The sequence below is a fragment of the Lissotriton helveticus genome, chromosome 12, assembly GCF_964261635.1.
Source record: "Lissotriton helveticus chromosome 12, aLisHel1.1, whole genome shotgun sequence".
Taxonomy (NCBI): domain Eukaryota; kingdom Metazoa; phylum Chordata; class Amphibia; order Caudata; family Salamandridae; genus Lissotriton; species Lissotriton helveticus.
This window is the reverse complement of record NC_136073.1, coordinates 395,844,405-395,858,344: the sequence shown is the minus strand read 5'-3', so window position 1 is coordinate 395,858,344 and position 13,940 is coordinate 395,844,405. Positions and strand designations below refer to the sequence as shown.

The 13,940-nt window shown below is 44.7% G+C and overlaps 1 protein-coding gene across 1 annotated transcript in view; it reads left to right on the top strand.

The window, feature by feature from the left end:
• The window catches only part of GARRE1 (granule associated Rac and RHOG effector 1), a 437,745-nt gene that overhangs the window by 278,392 nt on the left and 145,413 nt on the right, over positions 1–13,940 (top strand). The window contains exon 8 of the mRNA XM_078670097.1: positions 9,058–9,155. Coding sequence (XP_078526223.1) covers positions 9,058–9,155 — 98 coding nt within the window. The remainder of the gene's footprint in view (positions 1–9,057; positions 9,156–13,940) is intronic.

The window sequence follows — 13,940 nt, the reverse complement described above, 5'->3', positions numbered from 1 at the left end:
GCCCACTCAGCGCTCCGGAGAGCGAGCGCTCAGCTGCCGTTTGGGCCGATGTTGGCTCACCCCAGGCGGACCTGCCCGGTCTCCTGTGGTTCCGGTAGCACTGGGGGTGTCGGTGGTGTCTATCAGAGGTGGTTGATGCAGGATATTTCAGGATTTTGTCGGTGGCGCTGGCGGAGCGCGGGAACTACGCGCCAATTCTCAGCGCCTGCTAGCTCCGCCCCAATGCGTGTCAATATTAGATGCTGCCAATAGCGATCAATGACTGCGGGTTAAAATGATCCATTTAGTTATAAATCCTGCTTGGATGTAAATGAGCAACGTGCGCTCGCTAATCGCAAATGTCTCTTACCTCTGGAGACGCGTTGTGTGTTTCGTCTGACTGCACCAACGTCGAGTGCGGCTGCGCTGGAGACTGTCAGAATATGACCGCTCGCTGACGTAAGCCTGCCTCGTCTACCCACATGAATGTGACAGTGCAGCAGCTCAGTGGAGCTTGCATGAACGAATGGTGTCTAAGTTCATTCTCTAGCTCAAATGTAAAAACCAAAGCCTGTAAAGGACTGGTCTGTTTTTATCGGCTATTGGTCCAGTATGGTATAGTGAGTATAAGGATGTATTGTAAGCAAAACTCTTCCTAAATGTATGTTATAATCTGTGACAATGTAAACATTAGATATACAAGACACTCTACTAAGTACAACTGTCCCCATATGTATGATATAACCTGTGACAATGCATGCATCAGATACAAAGATACTCTTATGTAACACATGTAACTTTACAAGTACATGCATGAATTTGCTGATTATATATTTTCTTTTTCAATGTACAAATAGTGTCCGAATAGTGGTCCACTAAGAGACAGCAGCTGTTCATATTTTCTGCTAGATCCCTAGGACTGGTGTCAAAGTACACCGTCATTTAGTTGAAAATATCCCTGTGTATCTGTGAACTAAAAACAAACCTCCATAATATTGCTATGTATCCTTGAACCATAAACCCACCTTGATTATTCCAATTGAGGTTGACACTGTGCCATCTATATTAGTTTATAACTTCCAGATGCCTATATTTGACCATCACGGAAAAACTAGTCCTTTACCGGCTTTGTTTTTTGTTGTTGTTTTTTTTTTAATTGATTTTCCAAATACAATCATGAGATGAGACATTGTTCACACTATATGGCAATTGCGATGACATATGATAATCAGACAGCATACTACACAATTCCATAGCTTAGCAGGCTGGTACTTCCCCGTACATTTGAACCTTTTCAGAAAATCTAGGGTAAAAACTGGGATTATCAAAATTTGGGACGTATATGTTAACTATAAGGAGTTTCATTCCTTTCCCCCTACATCTGGAGATCACATATCGCCCTTCCCGGTCTGTGTCATCTGGTTCGGGTTTAAGAGTAGTCTTAGGATTCACCCACGTAAGCACACCACACGTGTGCGTGGTGAAACCCGCAGCATGTATATGTTCGAGGCATGTGGGCTGCTGAATTCACATCTGTGCATAGATCGCCGCCTAGTGTTGGGTCCGGATGATTGCACATTGTTGTCCTGGAAGAGTCTTCGAAGTATCACAAGCTAGGTGGCTCCTCTCCTGGACTACAGTGCGCATGGGCATCCTCTCCATCCTCAGATTGTTTTTTTCCGCCATTGGGTTCGGATGTACTTTCCTTTACTCGAAGTTCGGAATCTACAATAAACTTTTCTAAAAGGCCAAAAGGCCTTCGGTCTCGTCGGTATTGTTTACGATCGGTGCCGACGGCTTTATTTACAGTTTATTCAACTCGGGTCGTCAAATCAAGCCGCTGGCCTTCTCGACGCCAAAGGGACCAGTCGTCGATGGAACGAAGTCCATTCAAAAGATGCCCTCTTTGTAATTCGAAATACCCACATATAGATAAACACCCTGTATGTAACAAGTGTTTAACTCCGGAACATAATGAATCAGACTGCCTAGCCTGTGCCCAATTTCGATCCAAAAAGACACTTCGGACTCGACGGGCCGCTAGGCTAATCATGCAGAAACCAGCGCCAGAGCCGGAAAATATCTTCGACGATCTCGTCGAAGCCGAAGAATCAGATCAACAGTCGGATCAAGATTCGGAGCATGACTCCAACTACTATGTCGACGAAGAAGAAGACATCGTCGAGGTAGGAGACGACTAACAAGGGATCGAAGCCGTCGAAGACGACTCCAGTGATGAAACGGGGCCAACCGTGAGTACGACGCCCCAAACATACACTTCTATGGTTCCACAGGCTCAGGTCGAGGCATCGCCAGAAGGCCTTAGCCAAGATCTCGAAACCCATTCTATAGCCCCGCGATACAGCTCGGCTAAGAATATTAGAAAAGAGCCATCGGATCAACGTACTCCGAAATTGTTGATATCGAAACCGAAAGTTATGGAACCAAAAACAAAACCGAAACTGATCGACTACACAGTCTTCGGACCAAACTACGTCGATCCATCGGAGTCGATCCCAAAGAAGATCATCGACAATACGGTCTTTGGACCAAACTATGTCGATCCATCGGAGTCGAACACAAGGGTCGTCGAGCCGAAGGCCAGCGCACCTATATCCACTCCAAAACAAAAGGCCGTCTAACCGATAGAATCGGCGCCGACAACACAAAAAAGGGACTCGATCCGAAGAAGGTTGTCGAACCCAAACAGAGAGTCGAAAAACCAATGGCTGTGCAACTAAAAACGATTGAGCCGAAGAAAATCGACCCGAAGTAGCCCATCGAGCCGAGACCAAAAAGCATCGGTCCAAAACCACAGGTTACGAAGTCGCTACAAGGTCAGAAAGGTACTATCAACCCGACAAAAAACGTCGAGACGATAAAAACATAGGCTCCGAAGAAACAGGCACAACCTAAAAAGACTGTTGTAACACCGAGGGATCTCGGACCAATCAAGTTTGGCCTACCAACTTCTTCTAAAATAAAGGCGGTCGACCCAAAAAGCGGCATCGAACCGAAACAAACAAAACCAAAGACATTGGCAAAAACACCGAGAACTACTGAGCAGGAGATCTTATATCCAGACCCCTCATCAGAAGAACAGTCAAAACTTTACATTGACCCTAATTCAAGCAAAGTCACAATCTACAAAAGAAAAATCAGACCAGAAACTGATGAAGAGACTTATATCATCCGACTCAAAAAGAAAAGGGACTGTTCTACTTCACCTATTCTATTTGAGACTATTAAACCAACTAGGCCTGACCCGTACACATATACACCCACCCACACACTCAGATGAAGAGGTGGATGATGAATATAATGAGGAACACAATTACCCAGTAGACCCTGACCAAGACAGTCAAGCTCAACCATGGGTTGACCCAGTACATCCTGGTGACTCTCAACCCATTCCAGATACACCTGCATACCCTGCTAGGCCTTCTCCTACAGAGGATACAGCTGCTTTTAATGCACTAATAGAAAGGGCAGCCCTCCATCACAATGTAGAAATGCATGCAGACCCCAATGAGGAAGATTTCCTCTTTGACACCTTTGACACATTAGAAAGATCTGTCAAAACACTACCTATGTTAAAAGGGGTACTTAAACACGCAGGTGACATATTTAAGGACACAACTAGGGCACGGGTCATTAACCCCAGAATAGAGAGGAAATTCAGGCCAGCACCAGTAGACCCCACATATATTAAGGGACAACTGCCTTTGGACTCTTTAGTGGTATCCAATGCACGAAAACGTGCAAACTCTCAAACAACTGGAGAAGCTCCACCTCCTGACAAAGAATCAAAGATCTTTGAGGCATCAGGGAAAAGGGTAGCTACTCAAGCAGCTAACATATGGCGAATATCTAATACGCAAGCCCTGTTAGCTAGGTACGACAGGGCACACTATGACACCTTAGAGACACTTCTCCAGTATTTACCTGAACCTCACACGGAACAGGCTGAAGACCTAGTACAGGAGGGAAAGTTAATAACTAATGCCTCCATTAAATGTGCCCTAGACGTAGCAGATACAGCGGCCAGATCTGTTAACACCAGTGTTATGCTCAGGAGACATGCGTGGCTTCGCATTTCAGGTTTCAAAAATGAAGTCCAGTCTACTTTATTAAACCAGCCAGTAAATCCGGACTATTTATTTGGTCCAGCTGTAGATACAATCCTGGACAAAATGAAAAAAGACACTGAGACGGCTAAGTCTATGGGAGCCTTAAAGTCCCAACAACATAGATGCTCCTTTCGTCGCTCCAATTACAGAGGTGCTACAAGGGGTAACTCATCACAGCAGACCACAAACTACAAAGGGAATACGCAAACCACCTACAATAAAAACAATAGAGGTGGATACCGCAGCAATAACAACAAAGGCAGAGGACGAGGGAATAACACCACCAGATCCTCTACCAACACAAAACAGTGACTTCTTAGCGCTACCCCCAGACCACACAACACCAGTCGGGGGACGATTACAGCAGTTCCTACCAGTCTGGCAAAACATCACTACAGAAAAGTGGGTAAGGCAAATTATCCAGGATGGCTATTGCCTAGAGCTAACCTCCACACCAACCAACATACCACCAAGACACCGTCCTAGGTCTGTAGAACACCTAAACCTATTGCAGCAAGAAGTCATCAGGATGCTGCAAAAAGGGGCCATAGAACTTGTAGCATTAGAACATCAAGGTACAGGGGTATACTCACTATACTTCATCATCCCCAAAAAGGACGGGTCTCTCAGACCAATATTGGACCTCAGGCCCCTAAATCAATACATTTTATCAGAGCATTTTCATATGCTCACTCTACAACAAGTCTTACCACTGCTGCAACAAGGAGACTTCCTCGCAACTTTGGACTTCAAAGACGCATACTTCCATATACCAATACATCCTGCTCACAGGAAATATCTCAGGTTCACAATACTAAATCAACATTACCAATTCAAAGTCCTTCCATTTGGTGTAACAACAGCCCCGAGGGTGTTCACAAAATGCCTAGCGACAGTTGCTGCACATTTAAGAAGACAGCATATTCACATCTATCCGTACCTGGACGACTGGCTAATACAAGCAAAGTCGGCCCAGCAATGTGCCAGCCACATGTCCCAAACCATTCGCCTCCTGCACAGTCTAGGCTTCACGTTGAACTACCAAAAATCTCACCTTCAGCCATCCCATGTACAGCAGTACCTGGGAGCAACAATAGATACTCTAGCAGCAAAAGCATACCCAAACACTGCAAGAATCAACAGTATGCAGCTGCTGATCCAAAAGTTCAAGCCCCAACACTCGCTCTCTGCCCGAGTGTTTATGCAACTCATAGGCATGATGGCTTCGTGCATCTTCATAGTCCCTCACGCAAGACTACACATGCGTCCGCTACAAGAGTGCTTAGCACGGCAGTGGAACCAGGCTCAAGGACAATTGAAAGACCTAGTGTTGGTGACCAGTCGTGCATACAACTCTCTGCATTGGTGGAATCCACAAAACCTTTGCAAGGGACGACTGTTCCAAGAGCCTGTACCACAAATAGTATTGACAACGGACGCATCCCTGATAGGATGGGGAGTCCATGTCCTTCAGTACACAGTGCAGGTCCTATGGACAACACAACAAAAGAAAATGCACATCAACTTGCTAGAGATGATGGCAATTGTTCTGTCAATGAAAGCGTTCAAAGTACATTTATGCAACAAGACTGTGTTGATCCGGACGGACAACATGACAGCAATGTACTACATACAGAAACAGGGAGGAACACACTCTCCACAGCTATCACATCTAGCCCAAAGCATGTGGAAGTGGGCCATTCAAAGAAACATTTTTCTCATGGCGGAACACCTCCCAGGCAAGGACAACCAAATAGCGGTTCTGCTCAGCAGACACAGCCAAGAGATGCACGAGTGGGAGATTCTTCCCACAGTGCTACAACCATACTTCCAACAGTGGGGACAACTAGAGATAGACCTGTTCGCCACAAGGGAAAACGCAAAATGCCAGTACTTTGCCGCCAGGTTTCCACATCCGCAGTCGCAGGGCAATGCGATATGGATGAACTGGTCAGGCAAATTTGCGTACACTTTTCCCCCAGCACCGTTAATACCGCTAGTGGCACGCAAACTACGCCAGCATTCACTGACACTAATCCTGGTTGCTCCAACATGGGCGAGGCAACCATGGTACACAACTTTCCTAGAACTTTCCGTGGTGCCTCATCAAAGACTGCGGCTAACACCCGCTCTTCTCACTCAGAGTCATGGAGACATACAGCACCCAGATCCGCAACAACTGAACCTTGCAATCTGGCTCCTGAAGTCTTAGAGTTTGGGTACCTAAACTTACCTCCTGACTGTATGAACATTATCAAAGAGGCAAGAAAACCTTCTACCAGAGCTTGTTACGCTGCAAAGTGGAAGCGTTTTGTCATTTACTGTAATAACAATGACATAAACCCACTAGATGCTTCAACGCAAAATATCATTTGCTATCTTTTGCACCTACATCGTTGCAATCTGGCTTATTCATCTATAAGAATACACTTAGCTGCCATTGCAGCTTATCTTCAGAACAGATAGCATGTTTCGCTGTTTAGAGTACCTGCAATTAAAGCATTCATGGAGGGACTCAAACGAATAATCCCCCAAAACACCCACCTTCACCTGTCTGGAACCTAAACATCGTTTTAACCAGACTAATGGGACCACCATTTGAACCGTTGCATTCATTTGAATTACAATTTTTGACATGGAAGGTGGCTCTTCTTGTAGGAAATACTTCGCTTAGAAGAGTTAGCGAGCTGCAAGCCCTAACTATTCAAGAGCCATTCATCCAAATACATGCAAATAGGGTAGTTCTTAGAACAAACCCTAAATTTATGCCCAAAGTGGTATCCCATTTTCATATCAATCAGACAATAGAAGTGCCAGTGTTCTTTCCAAATCCACAGTCAGTACCTGAAAGGGCTCTACACACACTAGATGTCAAGAGAGCTCTTCTATACTACATTGATAGAACTAAGGATTTTAGAAAGACTAAACAGTTGTTTGTTGCCTTTTCACCACAACACAAAGGCAACCCCATTTCAAAATCTGGGTTAGCCAGATGGATAGTTAAGTGCATTCAAATATGTTATCTAAAAGCCTAGGAAACATTCCTCTAGAGGAAATATGTAGAGCAGCCACATGGTCTACCATACATACTTTCACAAAACACTATTGTGTAGATGTACATTCCAAACAGCAAGCGGCTGTAGGACAGGCTGTTCTAAAAACTCTGTTTCAGACTGCTGCAGCTGGCACAGGTAGCCACCGCTAAGGGAGAGACTGCTATACATTCTATGCACAGATTTGAATTCAGCAGCCCACGTGCCTCGAACGGAATATGCTACTTACCAGTATGCATCTGTTCAGCAGCCCTACATGCCAAGAATAGATGCATACTGGTAAGTAGCATATTCCTTCCCTGCAGTCCCCTGGTGCGCAGCATAGGGCTATTGAAGGGGAGTTGCGTCTCATGCACTAAGGCCACATCAATTTCAGGCCTTGCCAAGTAGGCCAGGACCTTTCTAAGTTTCCTGTGGTCGTTGAGGCCTCGCACGTTCCAAGTGAGCGCTTGAACCGTGCTACGCACTGCACTAGTGCTGGGCCAGTTGTGATCTGTAATGGGGGTGTTTAGCGCGTGCATCTTGTAACCTGCTGCATATACCTATCGACTGCGATTACCATGCAAAAGAATGGAAACAGGGTGAAAGTAGCCATACATTCTTAGTCTCAATCCCTTCCCACCCACGCCAGGCGTACTTCAACTGTACCAGGACGGAATACCGCAAACAGTTCCCCGTTTGCCATCTGAGAGCTCAGTGGCCAAAAACAGAAAATATCTGAATGCCCCCACCCCCTCCTAACGTTACTCCCAAGGTGTGTGGCACACTCATGGGCGGATGTTGCCCGTCTAGGATGATATTGTGACCTAACCAGAATTGGGTTCTCCCCCCCCGCACGCCATCTAGAAAAATTAGCGCATCTGATATGGAATGCCCCCGTAACAGTAAATATTGTTGGCTAGTAGTGAAAGAACAACAGAAGTGGGAGCCTTCTACAGAAATAAGCAGCTTTTTGCACGTTTAATAAAAGCACATTTTCTCTAACGTGTCTATATCGAGACGCACTTCCTACGTTAATGTTAAGACACATTTCTACATTGTCATGTGATTATTTTACGTCAAAATTTTCAACTTTCTCAGTAGCCACCAACCTTCCATTGGATTGCTGCAAAGTCGGAGGAAGAAGGGGAACAAATTAAGGGGACAGGCAAAGCAGTGATATATCAGAAGAATGACAAAAAAAATCTTTTTTACTTATCTGACATCAAATAACGAAGAATTGAGACTTTATCCCACTATTGTTGCTTTTAGTTTCCGTTGAATTGCATAAATAAAAAAGGCGAGGGGCTTGTATACTCTGCATGGAATAAATGTGTTTTGGAATGGAAACTCATTTTGAAATATAAGTTTATTAAACCTTTATTTGTATCAAGAGGATTTCGGAGGGGGTAAGTCTGGGGGAAGATTCATGGCCCAGTAGCGTCTGCAAATGGCTTTGCTCACACCAGAAGATATTTCTTTTTAAAACACATGCTAAAAACAAGGTTTGATTGATTTAAGTATTGTATAATCTGAGGTCAGGACGTGGACCCTGAATCCCCTCGAGCCAATTCCCTTATTGTTGCAAAGTCATGTGGGACTAAAATGTAATTTAAAATGCTTTTGACACATCCAACTCTAAAGATGTTTTTTTCTTTCATGCAGATTAAAGTAGGTTGCAATACTAAATGATTGATGTAAATGGGTGAGTCGAGATCTAGGTCTCGGATTAAATACATATAGTTTGATGTTCTCGAACACAACGTTTTAGCCTGAGCCTATAGTGCTGAAATTCTTATTTTAGATTCTACTTTTGGACTTTTTATATTCCATGTACTGTATCTTATATGTTTCTAATATGCAATCAGATACACCCTTTACTGTCATGTATCTTAATATTTGTTTCATTTTTGCAGGTTGTAGTTGACACAGCACAGATTGAAAACAAGGAAGCCTATGCTCCTCAAATTAGTTTAGAAGGTTCTCGAATTGTAGTCCAAGTCCCATCAACCTGGTAAATCCAATTTTTGCTTGATTTGCACCATACGGTGATTTCTTTTCTTGTAATTGAATGATTTGATTAGAAACTGACATACTTTCACATGGTGCTGATTCATCTTCTAGATTCAAAATGCCTGAAGTGCCCCAATGAACGCCAGAGAGAATAGTCTGATTGAAACCCATGCAGCATGCACACAAATGAACGTTTCCAGAAAGAGGCTATGTTTGTATGCTTACATAAGTGTTAACAAGTGCTTGTTCTTAGTGTGGTCTTCCAGAGTACTGCTTTCTGGTTGCAAAGGACATATTGGAGACTTGAGAAAGCTGACCTAGAAATGCATTCCGCCCGGTGATTACTATTTGCTTTCCTTCTGTAAACCAGGTTTGCTTACTTTCTATATGGCTGGCTTCATTTCTTTTAGACCGTCGAGCTTGTGTTTTTTCCTTCCATGCAGCAGACCATGATTACCACCACTCTGACTGGCTCCTTGCGTTTTTCCACAATTGCTTGCTTTCTAGGAACTTATTTTTTGTGAGGCACTCAACAGTAGTGCATGTGTTTTCAGTTGTCTCCTTTATAGGATAGTTGAGGAAGCAGTAAAAAACATGCTGTATTTCTTGAAAGAGTTTTCCTGCCTTCAATCTTTCTACTTTCCTGATTCTATTTATCTTTGCCGGCACTACCAGTTCATCAATCTCGCATGCCTTTGAGGAACAATGATTTGTCTACAAGTTTATTTATTTTGTTCAGTGCTATTTACTAATAGTGTAACTTAAACAATCCTCTCTCTCAAGTTTACGATCTTGCTACAGGCACTGGAAGTAAGGAAGGGGGTGCAAAAGTCCCCCCCTCCTGAAATAACCATGCTGGAGTTCAGGAGTGAATGAGCAATAAACAGGCCCTTACATTTTGTTTTTATCCTGCCACATGTACTGTACATTCAAAGAAAGAGGTCAAATGTTAGGTTCTGTCTTCCCAGGGAGGTTGGTGTTTTCTTTTCTTTCTCTTACTGTAAAGTGAGTAGATTTATGGGACAGTCATGCTGGGTATTGGGGATGGGAAATGCTGTAGCATCTAATTTTTTGTAACACACAAAATTTCAATGCCAGTTCATTAACTGTACAAATATTTCAGATTATATCAGAATTGGGAAAGCTCAAATGAAGCACATTTTACTGTAATTCTGAAATGTGGAGGAAACAAATATTTGAATATGATCAAAACAAATCAGTAGATAAGTGATGACAATTTTCACAAATTATCGGTCGAGCGCTGTATATATAGTTGTATCAGTGAAACATTGTTTGTGCAAATGTAATAGTAATTTCAATTGAAATGTGTTGTCTGTGATAGTGCACCACCGCACCATGCACACTCCATTCTACGACGTTACTCTACTTCACTCTGAAACTCCACTCCACTCTGCTACTCCACACACTTTAATCCACACACTTTACTCCACTTTTATCCTACTCCACACCCACTTTATGCCACTCTACTGTATGCTACTCCACACCACTCCTCTACGCCACTCTCCTCTACGCCACTCTACAGTTTGCCAGTCTGGCACTCTACTCCACTCTGAACCACTGTAGTCCATCCCCTCTACCCCCTACACTCTACTACCCTATTTGCCACCTTTCCCCACTCTGCCACTCACACTATGCCACTCCACTCTGCCACTCTTGAGCCCTCTATGCCACTGCATGTCACTCTATGCCACTCCATGCAGGGTGTGGAGTTTAATAACTGATCAACATGTCACTAGGACAGGTTGCTTTATAAATCTACTTGTCCTGTAAAAAAAACACATGTCCCATTATTGCCATGCAGTGCAACGATAATTTAAGGCAGCAATCTTATTATATAAGAACTATGATAATAGCCTGCCTGATTGTGCTAGAATTCTGATTATGCTAGAATTAAAACCCTACCATAGGAGGGTTTGAATTCTAGCAATTCCCGCATTTTGCAACCTTTCCCCAGATCTACATACTGTGGTTGGAGGTAGCTTTAAGCAATAGTTCCAGGGTCTGAATGCGCTTTGGTGTCTGTGAAGATATACTAACTAGCATGTTTTAGAGATTTTCACTAGCTCCTCTCTGATCTTTTCCCATACTGAGAAAGGTTGGAAATTTACTCCTGACAAGGGCAGAAATAGAACTTCTTCCACAGTTGGGAAAAAATAGTGATTGGAGGGAAAGTGTACCTGTAAACGCATTTTCGCATGAGCAGAACTACATTTGTATATTTGCTCATGCTGAAATGCAGTTCACAAATATTTTCTAGGAGTAGGATTTCCTGGCCTACTAATGTAAATGTTTGTGAATTCCTGAAGCTGTAAATCTGTACTAATGCAAAGGCATATATCATGGGTGCACTTTAGTGACTTTATTTAAGATTTGGGTTCCTAATAAGTTCTTGAGTTAACCAAGACCTTTTGTCTCTCTCTCTCTCTCTCTCTCTCTCTCTCTCTCTCTCTCTCTTTCTCTTTCTCTCTCTCTTTCTCTCTCTCTCTCTCTCTCTCTCTCTCTCTCTCTCTCTCTCTCTCTCTCTCTCTCTCTCTCTCTCTCTCTCTTTCTCTCTCTCTTTCTCTCTCTCTTTCTCTCTCTCTTTCTCTCTCTCTCTCTCTCTCTCTCTACCTCTCTACCTCTCTCTCTCTCTACCTCTCTCTCTCTCTACCTCTCTCTCTCTACCTCTCTCTCTCTCTACCTCTCTCTCCTCACATCTCTCTCCTCTCTCCCCCCTCCCCCATCTCCCCCCTCCCCCATCTCCCCTCTCCCCCATCTCCCCTCTCCCCCATCTCCCCTCTCCCTTCTCCCTTCTCCCTTCTCTCCCTTCTCCCCTCTCTACCTTCTCCCCTCTCTCCCCCTTCTCCCCCTTCTCTCTCCCCCTTCTCCCCCCATCTCCCTCCCATCTCCCCTCTCTCCCCTCTCCCCTCTCTCCTCTCTTAGAGGGTAACCCTAAAAATAATAGTCTTCTTCAGGCCCCCAAAGACAAGAGAGTGTGGGCCCAGTCTCTCTACACAGTCTGAGTGGGTACCAGGGGAAGAACTGAGATCCCAACAAGGCTTGGTGTCATAACTGTAAGGCAACAGGACACCGAACTGGAGACCTTAGCTGTAAAACAAAGACAAGTGCTGTTAGTCCACCTGCAGTTGCTAACATCCAGATGGGATCCCAGGTGTGGCCTGACCATGTCAGTAACCCCACTGAGGCAACATTAGTCTTTGAGGGAGCGGTACACTTAGTCTGTGCTGCCTGTATGCCAATGTATTTTTTTTAAAACATATCTTTATATATGTTTAGGCACCACAATCAATACGATTAGGTATAGACGTTATGCAAGAGAAATACTTTGCATTTTAAAAAGTCGACAGTGCATTTTTCAGAAGCTGCAATGTTATCCTATGGGAGAAAAACAAGTACTGCATTCACATACAGAACAGCGAATTATGAGGCCAATCTCTGGGACGTAAAGTGAGCATCAAGGCAGCAGCAGCAGGTCACCTCCAGCAGCACTAGGGCAGCCGGGTGCAGTGTTTCAATACAGCGTCTGGTGCCCAATGTGAGTCAAGGGGGATCGGTTCTCGTGAAAAGAGGCTGCAGGTTTGGACTGGGAGGCCAGTCTGGTTGAACCAACTGGAGGGTTCAAGTCTTGTGATGCTAGGTAATGGGGTGACACCTTTAGCCTTCTTCTCTGCAGGCCAAGTGCAGACGTTTTTTGAGATGTCTGGTTATTTCATTCTGGAGCACCTGAGATTAAGGGGCCTGCAAACAGAGGATCCAAGCAACGCCGGGGAGTGCAAAAGGGGTGAACCAAAGTGGCCTGAGTTTCTTGAGGGCTTCGGGACCACTCTAACACTGTTGGCCCACTTGGACACAGGCTGTGGGGCTTGGTTGTAGTGGTGCTTGGTGGTGTCGGGTTTTGGCAGTTCCGGAGTCCTCACTGTTATTCTTGGGATGATTACCGAATGCAGGGGAGCAGCTATACTACTTCATAGGAGTTCTTGAGTCTTTATTGAAGGCAGGCCTTCCTCCCAGGCTTTGGAGGCACGATAACTGCAGGACAAGATGTCTTGGCACAGTTTTGACAGGGAACAGCAGACAGGGCTGGTGTCAAGTTCGTTGCTCTTCTTCAGCCTTCTGCTTTTGCTGCACTTCAGTGTCCTCCTACTTTGTTGGTTGTCGGGATCTGCTTTCCTGGTGCCAGGGGCTCCCTAAAAACCAAATGTAGGTGTATTAGGGGAGTGTAATGTATTAGTCAATGGGCACATACCCCTGGGGTCATTACGCCTCCTATATGACCACTTCCTGGAGCAAGTGGGTTTAACCCTGTTCCATAGTTCCTGAGTTTGCCATCACCAAAATGGCTAACTCTGAAAAGTTGCCTCCACTTCATGTAGCTCATCTTAGGGATGGTACTGGCCTGAGGGTGGACGTGCACATCTGACTAGCTAATTTTCCCACATGTCCAGGTGTTAAAGGGCCCTGGAGAAAGGGGGTCAGCTTCTCCTGTGAGAAGCCAGATTCACATACCAAAGGCGGTGGGCTCTTTGAAGCGCCGCTGCCTTGGAATGCTAATCTGCAGATCATCCTGTGGGAGGCAATGCAAGCACCCCCAGCCCGAGCAGGCCCTGTTTCTGACCTCCCGACAGCAATGGCCCTCACCCTTGGTAGTCAAAAACGTGTCTCTTATAGCAGGCCGGCGAAAGCCAGTCAGCCAGCATACTAGTAGCTGGTAGAGTTTCAGGGGCACCTCTAAGGTGCCCTTTGTGCATGTATCAATAAATCCAAC